Consider the following 21,711-nt stretch of genomic DNA (forward strand, 5'->3'; position numbering starts at 1 on the left):
CCCTGATGGATTTGTTACTCAGTTGACATCTACATCTACATCTACATCTACATCTACATTTACATTTACATCCACATCCATACTCCGCAAGCCACCTGACAGTGTGTGGTGGAGGGTACCCTGAGTACCCCTATCGGTTGTCCCTTCTATTCCAGTCTCATACTGTTCGTGGAAAGAAGTATTGTCAGTATGATTCTGTGTGGGCTCTAACCTCTCTGATTTTATCCTCACGGTCTCTTCGCGAGATATACGTAGGAGGGAGCAATATACTGCTTGACCCTTTGGTGAAGGTATGTTCTCGAAACTTTAACAAAAGCCCATACTGAGCTACTGAGCGTCTCTCCTCCAGAGTCTTTCACTGGAGTTTATCTATCATCTCCGTAACGCTTTCACGATTACTAAATGATCCTGCAACGAAGCGCGCTGCTCTCCATTGGATATTCTCTATCTCTTCTATCAACCCTATCTGGTATGGATCCTACACTGCTGAGCAGTATTCAAGCAGTGAGCGAACAAGCGTACTGTAACCTACTTTCTTTGTTTTCGGATTGCATTTCGTTAGGATTCTTCCAATGAATCTCAGTCTGGCATCTGCTTTACCGACGATCAACTTTATATGATCATTCCATTTTAAATCACTTCCTAATGCCTACTCCCAGATAATTTATGGAATTAACTGCTTCCAGTTGCTGACCAGCTATTTTGTAGATAAATGATAGGGATCTATCTTTCTATGTATTCGCAGTACATTACACTTGTCTACATTGAGATTCAATTGCCATTCCCTGCACCATGCGTCAATTCGCTGCTGATCCTCCTGCATTTCAGTACAATTTTCTATTGTTACAACCTCTCGATACACCACAGCATCATCCGCAAAAAGCCTCAGTGAACTTCCGATGTCATCCACCAGGTCATTTATGTATATTGTGAATGGCAACGGTCCTATGACACTCCCCTGCGGCACACCTGAAATCACTCTTACTTCGGAAGACTTTTCTCCATTGACAATGACATGCTGCATTCTGTTATCTAGGAACTCTTCAATCCAATCACACAATTGGTCTGATAGTCCAAAACGCCTTGCGGAAGTCAAGAAACACGGCATCTACCTGTGAACCCGTGTCTATGGCCCTCTGAGTCTCATGGACGAATAGCGCGAGCTGGGTTTCACACGACCATCTTTTTCTGAACCCATGCTGATTCCTACAGACTAGATTTCTAGTCTCCAGAAAAGTCATTATACTCGAACATAATACGTGTTCCAAAATTCTACAACTGATCGACGTTAGAGATATAGGTCTATAGTTCTGCACATCTGTTCGACATCCCTTCTTGAAAACAGGGATGACCTGTGCCCTTTTCCAATCCTTTGGAACGCTACGCTCTTCTAGAGACCTACGGTACACTGCTGCAAGAAGGGGGGCAAGTTCCTTCGCGTACTCAGTGTAAAATCGAACTGGTATCCCATCAGGTCCAGCGGCCTTTCTTCTTTTGAGCGATTTTAATTGTTTCTCTATCCCTCTTTCGTCTATTTCGATACCTACCATTTTGTCATCTGTGTGACAATCTAGAGATGGAACTACAGTGCAGTCTTCCTCTGTGAAACAGCTTTGGAAGAAGACATTAAGTATTTTGGCCTTTAGTCTGTCATCCTCTGTTTCAGTACTATTTTGGTCACAGAGTGTCTGGACATTTTGTTTTGATCCACTTACCGCTTTGACATAAGACCAAAATTTCTTAGGATTTTCGGCCAAGTCAGTACATAGAACTTTACTTTCGAATTCACTGATTACCTCTCGCATAGCCCTCCTAACACTACATTTCGCTTCGCGTAATTTTTCTTTGTCTGCAGGGCTTTGGCTATGTTTATTTTTGCTGTGAAGTTCCCTTTGCTTCCGCAGCAGTTTTCTAACTCAGTTGTTGTACCACGGTGGCTCTTTTCCATCTCTTAAGATCGTGCTTGGCACATACTCATCTAATGCATATTGTACGATGGTTTTGAACTTTGTCTACTGATCCTCAACACTATCTGTCCTTGAGACAAAACTTTTGTGTTGAGCCATCAGGTACTCTGTAATCCACTTATTGTCACTTTTGCTAAACAGAAAAATCTTCCTACCTTTTTTAATATTTCTATTTACGGCTGAAGTCATCGATGCAGTAACCGCTTTATGATCTCTGATTCCCTGTTCTGCATTAACTGTTTCAAATAGTTTGGGTCTGTTTGTCACCAGAAGGTCTAATATGTTATCGCCACGAGTCGGTTCTCTGTTTAACTGCTCAAGGTAGTTTTCAGATAAAGCACTTAAAAAAATTTCACTGGATTCTTTGTCCCTGCCACCCATTATGAACGTTTGAGTCTCCCAGTCTATATCCGGCAAATTAAAATCTCCACCCAGAACTATAGCACGGTGGGGAAATCTACTCGAAATATTTTCCAAATTATTCTTCATGTGCTCAGCCACAACAGCTGCTGATCCCGGGGGCCTATAGAGACATCCAATTACCATGTCTGAGCCTGCTTTAACCGTGACCTTCACCCAAATCATTTCACACTTCGGATCTCTGTCAATTTCCTTCGATGCTATTGCACTTCTTAGCGCTATAAACACGCCTCCCCCTTCACTGTCCAGCCTGTCTCTGTGGTATACATTCCAATCTGAGTTTAGGATTTCATTACTGTTTACGTCTGGTTTCAGCCAACTTTCTGTCCCTAGTACTATATGGGCGTTGTGACCGTTTATTAATGAGAGAAGTTCTGGGACCTTTCTATAGATGCTCCTGCAGTTTACTATTAGCACATTAATATTGTTATCCCCTGTTGCATTTTGCCTACTCCTACCTTGCCGCGTCTCAGGAGGTGTCCATTGACTAGTCCATGTTTGAATTCACTGAGCTGTCTGACTGACCTGTTCTGCTGCTACTGCTTCTATACTGTCAGCATAATAATACAATAATCCCCAGCTCCTTTTATATTGGTGGTCCGCCCGTCATGACATCTAATGATCAAGTCCACATTACATAGGGTTGTCTGTATACTTTTAATTGGATAGTGTATGTACGATGCATGTTTTTTAAGTAAGTACCATTTTGAAACTACTTTTCTACATAATTTCCATCAATATTGAGGCACTTGCCATAATGTTGTACCAGTTTTTAATGCCATCCTCATAGAAGTCTGCCACCTGACTTCTTAACCACTGCACCACCACTGTTTTGACTTTGTCATCGTCTTGAAGACGCTGACCGCCTAGGTGTTTCTTCAAGTGCAGGAACAGATGGTAGTCATTGGGCGCAAGATCGGGGCTGTATGGAGGATGATCTAGAGTTTCCCATCGAAAAGATGTGATGAGATCTTTGGTCTGATTCGCCACATGCGGACGGGCATTGTCTTGCAGCAAAACGATGCCCTTGCTCAACTTGCTATGTCTATTGTTCTGAATCAAACGGCGCAGATTGTGCAATGTCTTACAGTAAGCTGCTGCATTCATTGTCTTATTACGAGACAGCAATTCCACAAGCAATACTCCTCTTCTGTCCCAAAAAACTGTGCACATGATTTTCCGGGCAGAAATTGTTTGCTTAAACTTCATTTTACTGCGTGAATCTGAATGCTGCGATTCAGTGGATTGTTGCTTTGATTCTGGTGTGATGTAGGCCACTCGCTCATAACAATTTGGCTTAAGAAATCATCACTGTCATTGTGGTACCGCTTAAAGGAGGTCAATGCACTGTCTAAATGTTTAGTTTTGTGAAAATCTGTCAACATTTTCGGTACCCAGTGTGCGCACAATTTTCGGTAATTCAAGTGCTCGGTCACAATGCCGCACAAAACAGTACGAGAAACATTAGGAAAGTCATCCTGCAAGGAGGAAATCATAAAGCGTTTGTTTTCTCTCACCTTATTGTGCACTTCCTGCACCAAACTTTCGTTAACGACCGAAGGAGGACGCCCACTCCGTTGTTCATAATGCACATTTGTGCGGCCATCTTTAAATGCTCTCACCCACGTTTTTACCATTCCATCACTCATAATGTTTCTCTGTAAACTGCACAAATCTCATGATGAATATCAGTCGCTTTTAGGCCTTTAGCTCTAAGAAATCTTATAACAGCCCGTACTTCACAGTCGGCGGGACTCACAATTATCGGAGGCATCTTAAACACTCAGTACACAATGTAAACAAGGAAGAATCAGACTGTAATGGCGTCAATGCGTAGACAACAGATGTAGGTACCCAGTGCACATGCAAAAGAAAAAAAGAAAAAGATGAGACTGTTGACATAGCTCGAGTTCACAGGCCATGCACTAAGTATTACTGAATAGTGTGGCATAGCATACTGATACTGAGAAGATAATATGAGTCTTTTTCTGATGACACAAGTTGATATGTTATTGTATGATTCAGAATTGTGGCAAAAGCAGATAAACAGAGCTATGCTGCATCACTCCCAATAGAACTTGGGCTGTTCATCAGATAGAATGGTACAAGATATGCAGGATGTGCTCCTTCTCTTATATGGGTAAGAAAAGGAAATAATTTTCTGTTGAGTCCTAGGACACATAGGAATCCAGAGAAATGAAATTGCTGATGTGACTGCCAAGGAAGTTTGATCCTTCCACCTCCTGATCTCTGTTCAGTCCCCCTACAAGCTTTTACCACATACATGACCCAATTTATAAGATACTGAACAATGTTTGATGTTTTGATACTCTTGGTCTATAGTCTTTTTGTTCAAGGTTTGCGTGTGGGCCACTTGTTATGCTTTTTCAGTTTTATTTTAAGTAATCATTCTGAATATTATCAGGTAGAAACTAAAATAAGATGTTCATTGTCAATTTGGCCTTGTGACAGTGGAACAGAAAGAGCATAATGAAATGTACACTATCTGACAAAAACAGTGAAGAACCCAAAAGAGGAGAAGAAGACAAAATGAAGCTTCACAGGTTGAGAGGGTATGTGATATTATTTCAGTGATTACAAAACTGAGACAAATTTACTAAGAACTTGGCAGTATGAGTCCACATATCAACATGATGTTGCATCCCCTCTGGCCTAGATGCATGCACTGATTCAGTTGGGAAGGTTGTCATAAAGCCATTGTATCCTCTCCTGAGGCAAGCTAGCCAACTGTTGTAACTGAATACTGTCACTGGACTGGAGGTGACGTCCAAGCTGGTCCAACATGTGTTCTTTTGATGACAGGTGCTGGAATTGTGGTAGCCAAAAGTGTACCTTAACATCATGCAGACAGTCCATGCAGGGGCAAGCATTCTCCTGTTGAAAAATGGCACAATAATACTGTCACATAATAGTTGACACATGAGGATGTAGGATGCCCGTGATGTAATGTGTGTTGTTAGAGTTCCCTCAATCACACCATCAGCAGTCTGAAGTCATACCCAATGGCCACTCACACCGTGACACCAGAAGTAACACCACTGTGACTCTTAAAAATGCTGGAAGAATGGGACCTCTCCCAAGGTCACTGCTGTACTCATTGACAGTGGTCATCCTGGGTAGTGCAGACTACAATGTGACACCATTCAATAGCAGTCCATGCTTCCTGGCCACAACAGCACTAAGTATAGCCTTTTGTGTTGTGGTGTTAATGGCAGCCTACCAATGGAATCGTAATTCCATAGTCTGGCTGCTGCTAGTCTCTGATGATTTGGGATGACACAAAACGTTGCAGGCAGTCCGTTATGTGTTCTCAAATTGGTAGTCCATTACTTGTTCTCAAGTGGCAGGCATAGATGTGAAGGGGCTACACTTTTCTTAGTGCACAATATGGTGATCCCCTTTGTAGTGGTCAGATATGGTTGGCTGGAAACGTGACAACTAATATGCCTGCCTTCACATTCCTGTGCATTCCAACATTGGACCACTGTCTCATCCGAATGCACCACAAATCTGGATATTGTATGATTCAGCCAGCTGGCCAAATGGAGACCCACAATTAGGACCCCTTTAAACTCTGGCGGGTGCTGACAATACTGTCTCACACAATTATGTAGCGTATATGTGTCTTTCACAGTGATCACTCAACATCTGACACTGTTCACACCCCTCATATATCTTATGAGGCCTGGTAACAACATGAACAACACGAGTGCACTCTGGTGGCCATTCTACAAGTCAAAGAGAATTCCAACTCTGATCATTTACATGTTAGTCAGTGTATATTTATTGCAATGGCAGTCATAGGTACACTTGCTTCAATTACACAAAAACTAAAAATAATAAATAATTTTGTTTGTTTGTGTGTGTGTGTGTTTTAACAAAATAATATTGCTTTTAACAAAATGATAAAAACAAAAGGAAAATTTGATTGAGAAAACTATGAAATTATGAAACAGAAATGCTGTACAATACCTATCTTCAGTAGGTAAAATTCATTATACGTATATCTGTTGTGTCACAATAGGTGGGACATTCTCATCCTGGTGTCTGATTGACTGGCCCTTCCAATTTCAGTTTCCGTACCTCTTCCGCTGTATGTGAAATTTGTATTGGAATCAAACACAGAAGTTTAAATCTTGTTGGAAAGTATCCCTACCCAACTTAATAAAATAATCAAAAAAATTTAACTGAAGTTGAGGGCATGAGGACAGGCATGTCGGGTACTGCACAATGAATAATGTTCTCAGGGGTTTAAGAAAGACAACAGGTTTATTCAAATAACTAAATTACAACATGGATGACTGAATGGTCTCAAAATATAATAGATTAGTCATTTGCTGATATGGTAACACTAAATACAACAGCACATGAGAATAGGTTCTGTAGTGGTGACCTGCCCAAAAAGTAAATGCTCTACAAATGTTCAAGTAATTATAGAACACAAAACCGAGTGTCACTACTTCATTGCTGAGTATTCACCTGCGTGAACACAATTTTCACCAACACAATGTGCAGACCCAAATGTCTCTCATGGGAGAAATGGCCAGGGCAAGAACCAGAGAAATGGAACACAGTTATCACATAGATGTATCAGCTGTGATGGGTGTGAGCTTGAAATTCAGTTAGTATCCACATCTTGGCAACCCCAGGGTTCCTGAGCTGGGGACTGGTAAGTACCACCGGTCCCCTGTCACCGTAAGCTCTGGGCATGCTTCAGCAACCATTCTACAGTGTGGCAGTGAAATGTTGTGTGTCTCAGGAAACGGGGTCTTGGCTTGACTGTCCAGATTGTGAGGATTGTAAAAATCTCTATAAAAAAACCCTCAGCCTCAAGGTGTACTGTGCATCGATGAGATGCTGGGCTGCTGAGGTGTAACAGCCATTAGTGGGCAGCCTCTGGGGAAACTACTGAGCCTCACTTGTTTAAGGCTTACCTAGGCACATGGGTCTCTGTCTAGGTGGACTTTTATTTCCCTACTTGATAGCGAGACCAAGATGTATCCTTCAAAATTTTCTCGTCCCCCTCCATGCGGAAAGGGTGGACCACTAATTTTACCTTAGTACATAATAACAGAATACACATTGCTGGTCAGAATGTGTTTTTGATTGTGAAGTGAAAAGAGAGCAGCTTTGGGAAGATTTCACATTTTTATATTCAGAAAGGATTAGAGGGTGTCACAGGTACTCTGAAATCAGTGAAGTGATTGTGTAATGGCATGCTGTTGGTTGCAACTGTAAGTTCCCAACAAGTCACCAATCACCGGAAAGCTAAGTCCCTTGGGGAATATTACATAGAAATGGAGCTCCACAATAGCTTGAACTGTAGCAAAGGTGTTGTGACCTGTAGAGATCTGTTCGACTTTCCCAAGGAGGAATTGAAAGATGATGGGTTTAGAAGGGGGTCACTGATGTGCAAATATATTGAAAAGGGTGAATCGGGATCTCATAAAATCTGATTCGTTCATCCTTACATTCAGTAGCATATAACTCCGAGAGCAGATCAAGGCAATTTTCGTTCATCTAAGCATACAGCCATATGTCCCCAAACCAGTGCGCTGTTTCCAGTGTCAGCGCCTTGGGCACACCACCATAGGATGTAAGCGTGAAACCCCTTGCGACAAAAGTGGCAAGATAACCCATGATGGAGTTGGATTCTCCTCCCCTCCAAAATGTGTAACTTGCTCTGGGAATCATCCTGTATTGTCTGGAGTAGCATTTGCAGTGTCGTCCATGAAGAATGGAAGCTGCAGGAGATTAAGACATGGAAACGCATCCCATATGGAGAGACCAAGAAGATCTATTAGATCATGCAGCCTCCCACATTCACTACATCTTTTGCTTTGCCCTTGAAAAGCCTGTTTTGACAGCCAGTGCTTCTACACAAATGGAGGTTGCTAGTGTCAGCACTAGTACCTGTGTTTTTCAGTGCACATATCAAGCTGCAGTTCTTTCAGAGCCCATAGCCCCTCAGAGAACATCAGATAAAGTGATAGTTGCCACCACTGCATACATTGCAGTACCTCCAAAGACAGAGTCCAGTAAAAAATATCGCATTGCCTCCACCACTGCTGCGATACCTCCTCCAAAACCCTTCCAGTCTAACAAAAGCAAATAGGTAGCTTCTACAACTGACAAGAACAGACTATAAATCAGATGTCAGTGTCATTTGACTTGATGCTCTGCTGATTCTGCTTCAGAGCCAGTGGACTGTGAAGTCTGCCTGGAGCAACCATCTTGCCCAAAGGCTGAACCTCCATCTGTTGTGGGCTCCCCACCACACTACAGTGGAAGATGAATGGGTTCGGGACTCATGTGAAGGAACTGAAACTCCTGGCACAGTCACTGCCCCTGTGCTTGTGTTTACAGGAAACGTATTTCAAGAGTCACTGATGCCCCTGTGCTCTGTGCTGCTCCACTTATCTGTCCACCAAGGAACAGTTTGCCTGCAGAGCTCTCCACCAAAAGGATATTACTGGAGATGGTCTTCCTGTGTTTGTCAATAAAACACACCATTCCTCTGCTATCTCCTTGGTTACTGACCTACAAACAGTAGCTGTTGTAGTTCATGTGGATCTACCTCTCCAGGATGCAATAGACTCTGAGGCTCTTGTGGGCCTTATTGAACGCTTCCCCTCTCCCCCATCTGTTTCTCCTACTAGGTAATTTCAGTGCCCACACTGTATTATGGGGCTCAAACTATACTATCCCCAGGGACCTAGTCTGAAGGACCTTGTGAGCTGTGCATCCTCAACACAGGCAATCCCACTCATTTCTTGGCTGCTACTGGGTCACCCTCAGCCATCAACCTCTCATTCTGCTCCCCAGTGTGTGCAGACTCAACACAGTGGGAAACAACTAATGACCTTCATTTCATTGACCATGTCTGACTGTGGATCCACCTAATGGACAGAGGATTAATTGAACAGAATCCATCAAAATGGATTATCAGCAAGGTTAACTGGGTGCTGTTCAGCCCACTGGCTGTGCTTGAACACTGCAACAGTTTCCAGGAATGGGTGGACCACATCACACAGGTGCTGCTGACCTATCCATCCCAAAGTGTTCATGTCATCATAGCAGGCAAACTGTTCCTTGGTGGACAGATAAGTGCTGTTCTGCAATCCAGGATGGACATGTAGCTCTCGGACAGTTTAAATGCTGACCGATGCAGACAACCTCAGAGCCTTTCACATTATTAAGGAGAGCAAGAAGTGGTCATGGCAAGCATTCCTATAATTTATCAACCATTTTACTTGTTCTACTAAAGTATTGGAAGCCATTGGGAGGATTTCTGGTAAACACATTCGCTTACCAATAGCAGCAGTGCTGCGACAGGGATGTCTCCAGACAACACCTGGAGATATCACTCAGATGCTGGCCAGGCATTTTGCAAAAACAACTGCTAATGCAAGCCAGGATCAGGCATTTCATCAAAACAGTGTGGCTGGAGAGAGGGCAAGTTGGACTTCAGATCCAATAATTCTGAGTCCTTCAACTCCCCTTTCGCCATTTGGGAATTGGAATCAGCACTGTCTGAGACTTGTGACACTGCAGCTAGGCACAACCAAATCCACTACTACATGCTTCAACATTTGTCAGTGGCATCAAAGGAAGTCCTCCTCAAATTTTTAATCCTATGTGGCAGACAGGTAACATCCCCAACTCATGGAGGGAGGGAATTCAGATACCCCTCCTCAAACCAGTATCTCCAAGTAGTTACAAAAGTATTGCCTTAACGAGGTGTGCAGGAAAGGCCCTGGAGTGAATGGTTAATCGTCATCTCATCTGGTGGTTAGAGATTGGGCAACTCCTTAGCCACTCTCAGTGTGGATGCTGGAGGTTTTGGTCCGCTGTCAACAACCTGACACTACTAGAGGTGGCTATTCAGCAGTCCTTCCTACGTAAATGTCAATATGTTGACATATTCTTTGTATTCTTTGATATCTGTTATGCATATGACACTACTTGGAGACAGTATTCTCGTGCAACTGCATCAATGGGGCTTTTGTAGCCGTGTCCCCATCTTCCTATGGTCCTTTCTGTCCCAGAAACCCGAGTTGGTGACTTTCTGTCCAGTGATTCTGAACAGGAGAATGGTGTCCCTCAAGGCAGTGTTTTAAATGTCACCTTCCTTGCCATAGCTATAAACTGTGTCAAGTCTATAGTAAGGTGTCCTGTACAGTGCTCCTTATTTGTGGACGATTTTACTGTTCCTCCTCCAGTGTTGCAACAGTGAGCCATCAGTGGGGAGGGGGGGGGGCACACACGCATGCACATTTTAATTGTTCACATCATATTTTTAACTTACCTGAGTTGCATAAGAGGGACACCATTTTAGAGACTAAGTGTGGTTTCTGGGCCTCATTTTTTAATCCAAATTGTCGTGGTTGACACACCTGCGAGAACCCTCAAAGCACTGAACATCATAAAATGGCATGGGCACAGGTCTTGGGGAGTGGGCAGGGCACATCTTCTCCAGGTTTATAGGGCTTTCATGTATTCATGGCCAGACCATGAGTGCATGGTGTAAGATCATTGGTACTGTTCATATGAGGGGATTCAGCTGGCCAGCTGGTGCTTGTAGGATCAGTCCCATAGCAAGTCTCTGTGCTGAGAGTGAGGAACTGCCACTCACCATCTTGTGGCACCTCCTCATGGTACGTCAGCCATGTAAGTTCCTCAAAGCTCAGTTTTCACCCACATACTATACTGTTGCTTGTCCGCCTCTGGAACACCTTTTCTCCAACCATCCATGAGCCACAATGCCAGTTGGGATCTGCATGCATCATAAGCTGGAGACATTCTGTTTAGAGCAAGTGCAACCCCAAATCCAGAGTTTTAACTGTCTGCTGCCCTGGGTACTGCAGAGGCCTAGAGTAATTTTAGATTTGGTGCAGTGAGAGATTTAGTGAGAGACTGCACTCCTGCTTATGTTTTTAATGCTATATTTTCTGACATTTTATATGACCTACACAACTATGTAGCTGCCTTTATGGGTGAGTTTAAGTAGTAGGCCTCGGCTGGTTGCTGTGTTGTGTTCCTGGATCATGTCATCAAGGTCCTGCTGCTTCAGTACTTTACTGTCTTTGACACACAATTATATGCAATCTTGGGAGCACTGGATCAGATGAGACATTCTTTCAGTGCTACATTTCTTGTCTGCTCCAATCCTCTGAGTGCCCTTCACTCTCTGCAACATTTGTACCCAGCAGATAAAGTCGCCCACAACATCCAGGATGCCCTCCTCCCAACTATGACGACTTGGGAAGGAGGTGTCACGACTTGGGAGGGAGGTGTCTTTCTGCTGGGTATCAGCATACTGCGGGGAACAAAAGGACAGGTCTTAGCAGCCAAGGAGGCATGTTGTGATCATCAGTTATTTCAGTGTTCCATCCCTTTGCATGCTATAGGCTTACTGTTGAGCTCCAGAGTCTTGCGTTGGTGGGAGGACGAGTTGCTGGAAGTGACAGACAATAAGCTCCATCCAGTAAAGTCCACAGAGCTGCCTTGGTGTTACTCCTTCCAGCCATGATGGCAGGGTGAGGTCCCCCTTACATGTTTTCACATAGGCCACAGCCCTATGGTGCATGGGTTCTTGCTCTGGCAAGAGGGCCCTCCAATGCGTGGTGCTTGTGGTATACAGATCACTGTGTGACATATTTTATTGGACTGTGTTTTATTTTCTGACCAGCGGGCTGTGGCAGATTTTCCAATGGATTTGCCCTCTATTTTAAGTAATGTTCAAATCAATGTTGTTCGACTTTTAAAGTTTTGTGAATTGTCCAACCTTTTCCCTAAGATTTTAACAAAATGATTTTAATGTGTTAACAGGGTGACTGGCTCACCAAAATTTTTTTTGAAAGTGGTCAGCCAGTGACGCACACACACACACACACACACACACACACACACACACACACACACACGGGGGCACAAACACTTGCGGAAATGCTTTGTGGCATGAACCACTGTTTTACATACATAGCTGTGTTGCGGGAGTTTGGTGGCATGGGTGAGTCTCAGTACTTTGCTGCAAGCATCTCAGATACGAAGTGTGAAAGCACATTGTGCACCTGTCACTGTGTGTGTGTGTGTGTGTGTGTGTGTGTGTGTGTGTGTGTGTGGGCGTGCACTTACGTGTACTTGTGTGGGAGGGGGGGGGGGGGCAATTCTGATGGTGTGACTGCAAAGGGAAGATCTGAACTGAGGATGAGTTTAGGCCAACATGTTCTGCTTAGTCTGAGGCGCACCATGGGGCCTCCACACAGGAGCCACCCCCACACACCCTCCCTCTCCACCCTCACAGAGATCAAAGGAGGAGAATGGTGGTGACAACAGAGGTTGGTACCAGTGGGAAGGGGAGGAGACCATTTTGTACCAAAGGCGAGGCCGAGGGTGGTGGTGTTGATGATGCGGGTACAGATCATGGGTGCTGGACTCAGAATGCTGGGCGTGAGGTAGGAGGGGTGGCTGGTTGTAAGTATTGTCAGACCAATGTATGACAGGGAGGGCCAGCAAGGTGCTGGCCACAAGCGTGGGCAATGTGTCAGGTAGCAGTGCACAGTCTGGAGGTACCAGGCCAGGTTGGCTGGAACAACAGGTTGAAGGGATGCCACTCTGAGAGTGAATCACTAGTGCCTCTGGCATGAGGTTGGGTGCCAGTAGGTCCAGGACAAGGTGCTGCAGTGTGTGAAATAACACTGCTGTGAGAATGGTGGAGGTAGCAGGGATGGTGGGGCAACACTGGACACAGTCAGCTACTGGCAGCAGTAGAGGCAAAATCACTGCATCAGGCATAGGCTGCAACAGAGAAAGAGGGGCTAGGGCATGAGTGTGCCAGATGTCAGGGATGCTGGCACTTGTGTTGGCAGCTCGTGGGTTGGGATCAGTGCTGATGCTGGTGAGCTTAGTGGGTTTATGACAATGTCCTAGGCAGTGGTGCAGTGGGCTGGCATCTTTTGGGGAGTGGGGGGGGGGGGGGGTGCAGATAGGGCAGGGGGAGAGCAGTATCAACAGCAAAGGTGCTTCAAGTGGTGTCGGTGTGGTGCCACCATGGGTGGCAGCAGATGTCTGTTGGATATTAACAAGAATGGGGTCAGGTTGAAAGGTGTGAGGTCAGGCAACATATAGTTGGGCTTGAGCCCATCAATTGTGGTGCTGGTACATGCGCTGTGGAGATGGAGGAACATTTTGGGGTCCCACTTCAGGACCCAGTGGAGGCTGGTGAGCATTTATGCACAGTATTACTTGTGTAAACAAGACTAGGTTACTATGAATGAAGGTCCTGTATTCACCACGGCATTGAGGGGGAGGGTGTCTCGCAAGTGAGCCATGCAGTCCTGCAAGCTGTGGATGAACTCGGACATGACATCATCTGCAGGCAGGTTGGTAGGCTCCAGGAAATAACCCGGAACAGCAGCTGGCTAGTTGTGACCAAGTCAGTGGTTGATGTCTCCACGTTGGTCTCATGAGTGACATAAATGCTGAGAAGTACCAGCGCAGCCTACCTGCTGGTGTGGTTGGCAATGGTGAGAACATAGTGTCAGCTATCAGAGGAAGAGAGATGGCTGCTGATGTTCACGTGAATATGGGCAAAGTGATGCCCAGCATCTGGGAAGGTCGCGACAGGGATGTGTATGTGGTGACTGACATTGCCCACTGGCAGGCGAGGTAGGTGTGGGCCCAGGTCTTGTAGCCCCTCTGAACACCTGGCCACACAAACTGCTGTATCACCAGAGTGGTGGAAATGTGCACACTGGGGTTTTTGAGGTTATTTAACTATTTGAATGCTGCCCTGCAGAAGGCAGCAGATAGGAACAGGCATGGCGAGCCAAAGGATATGCTACGCCAGATACTGCTGTCTGTCTCAACATACATTGAGGCAGTGGCTGAAAGTGACACCAAACCGAGGGCAGATGAGTTTTGAGTTGTGCTCCTGGGAAGTATTGATTACCTGATAGTCAAGGGATGAAGTGATGGTGCAGGTGCAGCTGAAACAGTCAGTGATGACATTGCCAATCATGGCAACATGACTTATGTTGGTGATAAACTCAGAGATTAACAACTCGCCAAAACTTACATGGGGACCACTGGTCAGTGTCTTTCGAGAGGACAAACATTATAGGCTTGTGGTCAATGAAGACTGTGAAGTGAAAGACCTTCACTGATGGCCAAAAGTATTTGATTGCCTTGTAGATGACAAGGAGGTCTTGTCGTATGCACTCCAGTGGCATTGTGTGGCAAAGGGCTTGCAGGAGAAAAAAGTGAGGGGCTGTTAGGTGTAACTGACATGCTCCTGCAGGATAGCACCAGTGACCATCTGGCTGGTATAAACCATGATGGGAAGTGGGATGGTGGGGTGGGGCTAGATGAGCAGAGTAGCATTTGCCAAGTCATACGTGGGAGCAGCAAAGCTGTTTTCCATTTGGGGCATCCATGGCAATGACTTGTTCCCCTTTGTTTTGAAATCAGCACCGATCGGCTCCTGCGTAGTAGTGACAGCTCATAGGTGTCGGTGGACAAAGTTTAACAAGCCGAGAAAACAGCAGAGGTCCTTCGAATTCTCAGGGCATGGGAAACTGAGGGTGTCTTGCACTTTGTTGGACAGTGGGTGAGAGCTGGCGGCGGAGGTGGTCTGGCTCGGGAGTACCACCTTGCTGACACCAAAAATGCACTTAGCTGTGTTGACAGGGATGCCGGTTTCCTGGAGGTTCTCAAAGATTATGCAGAGGTGCTTTCCATTTTGTTGGGCATTGTGCAGAAATCAAGGATGTCATCCAAATAGGCAAAGCATTAGTTCAAGCCTTGCAAGGTGCCATCCAGGAAACACTGCTGCGTTTGGGCAGCATTACAGAGAGCAAATGTCATAAAGGCTCTCTCATGCAAGCCAAAGGGTGTGATAGTGGCAGTGTTCTGGTTGTCCTTATGTGAGGCAGGGATCTGGGAAAAGCCTTGGTGCAGTCAAACTTGTTGAAGATTGTAGCTTCTGCCAGTACATTGTTGTAGCTGCATAGGAGTGGCACAAGATACCAGGCAGGAATGGTGCTGGAGTTTAGCACCTGGTAATTGCCCCATGGGCACCATCTGTTCTTGACAAGGTGGAGAGTGGATGCCTACGGGCTCTTCAAAGTGTGCAGCACACTGGCAGTGACCAGGTTGTCAAACTCTGCCTTGACAATTTTGCAATCTTGACCTTTTCTGGTGATAGGGGTGATGGTCAGCAGAAAAAGGGATGTCTGAAAGTTAAGCATAATCATGAAAAGAGGACATACTGCCTTATCAGTATGTCAGAAGGGTTACTGAACAAGCTACAGTTTAATCACAAGACATTTGACATACAACAGTGCCCAAAACAGACTGTTAAAAAAAATCTGATAGCTAAGATGAACATTTGTAAGAAAATAAAACAACTAGGAAATAAGAAGAATAAACTGTTAATATGTGATATGGTTACCCCTAATAACCATACATTCTGCACTGTGACTGTAAGATGTTTCAAGGACTCTCTTGGCGGTCGACCCCATTCCTCAGAAGAGCAATGTGGAGGTCTGGGGGTGTCCTTGGTGGAGGCTGACAGGATGCTGTTCATCTCCCTAATGCGTCCCAGGCATGTTTTATATGATTCAGGCCTTTGCTGTCCACTCCATGCAGTGGATATTGTCATCTTAAATTCATTCACCGGAGCAACTCGATGCAGATGAGCACTATTGTATGTAAAGAGAAAGTGTGGACCAGTTGCACCTTTCAAATGGTGAATGTATGGTAGTAGCACCTCATCTCTGTAGCTGAGTGTTTAAAGTAGTCCTTTGACCACGAATGAAGATGTGCAGCTCCATATGGTCATTCGTCATAATGTCACCCTATAGCATAATGCCATCACCATCAAACCAGTCTCTTCCTACAATGCTCCTGGGGTTGCATTGGCTCTCAGGTTCTCTCCAGCATAATATGCAATGAAAACTGCTTTGTAAACTGAAATTGGATTTACTGTAAAGAGCACATTCCTCCCATCATTTATGGTCCAATTTGACATATCTGACTCCACAATACATGGGCCTGTCTCTGTGCTGTAGTGAATGGAATGCACATGTCCTGTTGTTCTGAACCTCTGATACATAGTTTGTCAGCAAACATCGTTTCCTGAGGCAGGTGCAAGCTTTGCAACCATGCAGCCAATTGTCTTGCAAGTTTACTCTGATTTTGTCAGACAGTTACGGCCTGATATCAATCCTGCTGTGAAAGACAAACATCTCCCATGTCTTGAAACCATCGTCAAAACCTCAAAAATGACACTGGCACATCCAAGGATAGTGAGATTTCGGTCTGTCTCTTCCAGGTGGCCCAGTATTCAGCTGTGCGTAACAGGTTCCAAATGGTGTCTTTGTTGGATTATGTTGTCAGCTTCAGCAAGAGATTACACTCTGATCACTATGAATCGACAAATAAGATTGAGACGTGCATTGTTTGTGTTTACCTTTCAGTTACACCACTGTTCATAGCAGGAAATACTCCTTTCCTATACAAAGCAGGAGTTGTAGGTAAATATTTATGGTGACGTTGGGTGATTACTCACCTTTTCTCTTTTTTTTTTTCGTGTTTTTGTGATTATGCTTAACTTTTAGACATTAGTGTATAAAGAAAGTTTTTGAAAGAAATGCCATTCAGATACAAATAGTGCTTGGTAGTAATCATCATATGATTTTTAAAGATCTCATATTAATCTGTACTGGTCTCTTTATAAGATTTTTGGTGAACTTGTCAGTCATATTTTTGTGATATTAAGTAACTTACAGCAGCTCCCCCTCGCCCTCCCCCTCCCTCTCTGTCACACACAAAGTAAGTTATTATTATATTTGCTATATTATGCAATTGTTTGTTTTTCAGGTTGAAAATAAGGGCCTAAACAGATCAGAAGTTGAAAAACTGGAAGAACTTATTAACCTCGTTGAAGAGGCTACACTTAAATCTGAAAAATGACCATCGGTCCAGTGAATAGAACAGAAAATACATGTTTCAGATGAAATGTAACTTATATTAAGAAAGATGTAAAATTAAGGTTTCAAAGATTGAAGTTATGGCTTTAATAAAGAAAATTGAGAAATATATTGTAATGAAAATTTTTCTGCATCACACACACAATATTTACTATTTTTGATACTCATGAGATCTAACGAGATATCTTAATCAGTTTTTACACAATGAAATATCTATAATCCCACATATATGCCACTTAGTTGACAATATCTATGACAGACCTAATTATTCCACTTTAGAACATGAATTGGCTTGCCATACACATCTTCTTGCACCAGTTCTTGGAAAATATGTTTGTCCAATAATACTGACAAATGGAGTGATATTTAAATGGCAGTGTGTGTTAAAAATGCATCTGTGGCAGGCCTGGATAAGATTTTTGCTATTGGCAAGCACTTGCACTTTGGGAGTGCAGTCAAGCCTGCTCAGCACTGGAGCTTCCACCAGCACTGCACTATTTCGAGGAGGTGTGTAATAGAGACAGCTATATGCCACAGGCTGCACAAGTGGGAAACATAGGAAGATATCATTGCAACACAGTGGGTTTATTTCTGGGAAACAAATATTGCACATACTTTTATAATCAAGATTTTATCAGTAATGTTTATTTTCAGTCTTTTATCTTTCTACCAAAGCAATAAATTTAATACTTAGTTAAATGAATATATTATATAGTGTTATTATGATGAGTGAAACTAAACATCCTTTTTGCTAAACAAAACACTTTACATACAGGCACATAACATTAGTTGTAATGTTTATAAATTTACACTTATTCCAATAATATGATGTGTAATAGATCTGAAACTATGGTTCCTGATACAGCCAAATGTGGGGAGTTATGAAGCATAAAATCTGTTAAACCCAGATGTTGGCCAGATTTGTCAATTTCATAATCGGAGTGCATGAAGGGGGGGGGGGGGGGGGGGGGACAGTAACACATCTACACACACATGCTAACCCAACATCAGACATTGAAATAACTTTGACAGCTTGCCTGTGCACTCAAGGGTATTACTCTTAGTGCAGCACTTTATTAAAGTCTTGTAAATTCGTGGATTGGACAAACAGGCTGTACAGCCAGGTGCTACCCTGTTGGTCTATCAGCTCAAGTTGGAATTAATGGCATACCAGCAGCTAAAAGCAAGGACGTCTTAACAAGTAAATTGAAATTAGTCTTCAGTCTTAAAAAGCCTTGGAATCTATTTGGGAACTAATGAGGAAAAATGTAATGACATTACAATGTGTGTGTTTTCCAGCTCATAATAGTGTGATGACATGTCCAGCACATTGGTGTTCAAGTGATATGAAAGAGTGAAACACATCCCATTTCACACTGAATGATGTGTTTCTGTGGTTTCTCCACTTCCTCCCCTTCCCCCCGCTGCACTGACACAGTAGCATTTCTAATGCAGACTGGAAATCAAATTTAACACAACTGGTTTACCTAGCAGATTGTTTGGCATGTAACAAGGCAACTGTCTTGCTCTAGTCACATCAGGCTGCAGCCTTCCTTTTCCTCCTCACCCTTCTTCAGCCCCACTTACTGCTGTGCTGGGAGTGTTAGGTAGGCGTGCAGCCAGAGACCTCGCACCAATGGTGTGCTCATCTAATTTTGCTCTTTGTGTAGTTGCTTATCTTTGAAACAAGTTAATCAACCTCCTGATATATTTTTCATATTTGCACTCAATAATGTTTTACAGAATTCTAATTTTTATGTAACTCATTACTTAGGGAAAAAAAGTATTGACTGTGCAAAAATGAGCAATAAAAATAATGTGTTCACCCACGGCCATCCTGTAGCCTCCTCTCCAATTTTTGACCATTTGCCCAATAATGTAAAATGTCTGACAGGTGGCAAAACAAATTTTAAACCTAACCTAAAATTATTTTTCATGAACAACTCCTTTAATTCCAATTCATTTGTGTGATACAACCACAAAACATTCTTACATGTGGCTGTGACATCTACCTCTGGTGTTGTGTTCTGTTCTTCAGGTGTTCTTAAGCTGTGTTGACCTATTGCTTGTTGTTGCCAAATGCCATATTAACTTCCACATGTAATTTGTCCCAGCTCCTGAGCTTTTCCTCATTGTTGGGCTTTATTGCCCAAGTAAAAGTAGAAATTTGTGAGACACAGTGTTTGATCCTATCTATTGAATTTTCTGGCATGATCACATTATCCAAATGGATCCTGCCCAGGATCTTTCAAACCTCTGTTGGATGCTCAATGTACATTTGACCCACTTAAGCTTTGGTATCTATTGGTACCTTGGCAATGAGGACCATCTGAGGAATGTATTGTTTGTGTTTGATCCCTACCGGTAAGGGCAACAGCTTTTGTGTAGCCGTATGGGAGCTATGGCAACGTTGTTGTCTGAGATATCCAATGTCACCACCAAACTGTCTCATGTAGAATTCAGTACCAAATACCATTTACAAGAGCAGTTTCAGTAGTGCGTGCTTCTACAGGGTGATTCCTTGATGATGTTACAAACTTTCAGGAATGATGGAGAAGGGTAAATGTATCAAGGGACCCTGGTCCAGAAAGTACAGATTCAAAAGTACAAACAAAATTCATTCCGATATCTCTGGCAATGGAATACATGTAATGGTACTGTTGTTGCTAAGGTTGTAGGGTAGGCAACTTTCAGAGGTTATAGTATGGATCAAATCAAGGAAAAAATGTGTAGCAAACATGGGCTTTAAAATGGATACCTTAAGAGCTATGAGCACTTTTCCACCTTTGCTACTGTGGAACTCATCTCTTCTACTGGACAAGTGCCCATAGCTCTTAAGGTACGTATTTTGGAGCCCATATTTATCAGACCTTTTTTCTTGTTTTGGTATCTATTATGGCCTCTGGAAGTTGCCTAGCCACAATCATATTATCAACAGTACTGGTACATGTATTTCACTGTCAGTGGAGGCAGGACAATTTTCACTTATAACATACCACATGACTCACTTATAACCAAAGCAGACCCATACCTCAAACTGATACATTTACTCTCCTCCATCATCCCTGAAGCTTTGTATCATCATAATCACAGAATCACTTTGCATACGTGAAATGTTGTATCAGATTATAATATTTCATAAACAAGTAACTCCCACAATGTTTTGGAAATAAAATGTCAAATCCTAAATAACTGTAGGAGGCGAGAATCAAACCAATGATTAAATGTTGCCAGCAGCAACTATAACCTCCACACCACAATACATGATTCACAACATGTGGCAATATTAAAAGTTTGGATGGCACAGCTAGTCACCAGAGTTAAAATTATAGTAATAACTTGATGAGATTCTTTATTACAGTAACTTCTTGTTTTCTGTAGTGCATTGAGGACTTGAAATAATTTTCTACATAAATTGATACATGATCTTACCACTATCTCAAAGAAGGCCATTTGAAGTCTGATTTTGACATTTCATTCAGTTGTGCTGTGGTTTGGCTGTCACTTTTATGGCCGTGCTGCAGTGTGAGATGTAACTACCGGATTAGGAGATTTACATAATGCAAGTCCCGATATCGGTGCCGTACAGGAGTAGGTGATGCACTTTTTGTTTGTGCTGTACAGTACATATGTCTACACAATTACTCAAAACATCATACTGTACTTTTATTATGTTTATCTGTGTTTTGTGTTTGTGCTTTTACTTTCACACATATTAAATGTTGTTTAAGATCATTTAAAGAAGATTACTAAACTACAAAAATTTAGAGATGTTAACTTCTAGTAAACAATATTAGGAAAAGGATAGATTGCTACTCACTGTAAAGATGACCTGTTGAGTTGCAGACAGTTACACATTGTAGCTTTCAGCCAAAGCCTTCTTCAGCAAAGAAAACATACATTCACATAGGCAAGCACACCTCTAGCACACATGATCACTACCACCACCAGCTCTGATCACAGAACCAGGAGCTGCCGGTAGTAGCAGTAATGTGTGTGTGTATATATATATATATATATATATATATATATATATATATATATATATATATATATATAGTGTGTGTTTTCTGTGCTGACGAAGGTTCTGGCTGAAAGCTGTAATGTGTAACAGTCTTTTTGTTGTGCCTATTAGCAGCTCAATGGGTCATCTTTACAGTAAGTAGCAAATATATTAATATTGTTGATATTCCAACCTGGAGTTTCCATTGTTTAAACTTTGAGTATACACATTTCAGTTCAGTCTATTTATTCATTTTAATGTCACCACAATTATTTGATTCAACCTTTTGACAAAAATATGTGTCACT

At 43.0% G+C, this 21,711-nt stretch overlaps 1 protein-coding gene across 1 annotated transcript in view; it reads left to right on the forward strand.

Moving 5' to 3' along the window:
• LOC126297707 (conserved oligomeric Golgi complex subunit 2) overlaps positions 1 to 17,510 on the forward strand; it is an 85,887-nt gene extending 68,377 nt beyond the window's left edge. Inside the window, exon 12 of the mRNA XM_049988838.1 lies at positions 17,292 to 17,510. Coding sequence (XP_049844795.1) covers positions 17,292 to 17,384 — 93 coding nt within the window. The 3' untranslated portion in view covers positions 17,385 to 17,510. The remainder of the gene's footprint in view (positions 1 to 17,291) is intronic.
• Positions 17,511 to 21,711: the final 4,201 nt, after the last annotated feature.

This window comes from Schistocerca gregaria, chromosome X (genome assembly GCF_023897955.1).
Source record: "Schistocerca gregaria isolate iqSchGreg1 chromosome X, iqSchGreg1.2, whole genome shotgun sequence".
Lineage (NCBI taxonomy): Eukaryota > Metazoa > Arthropoda > Insecta > Orthoptera > Acrididae > Schistocerca > Schistocerca gregaria.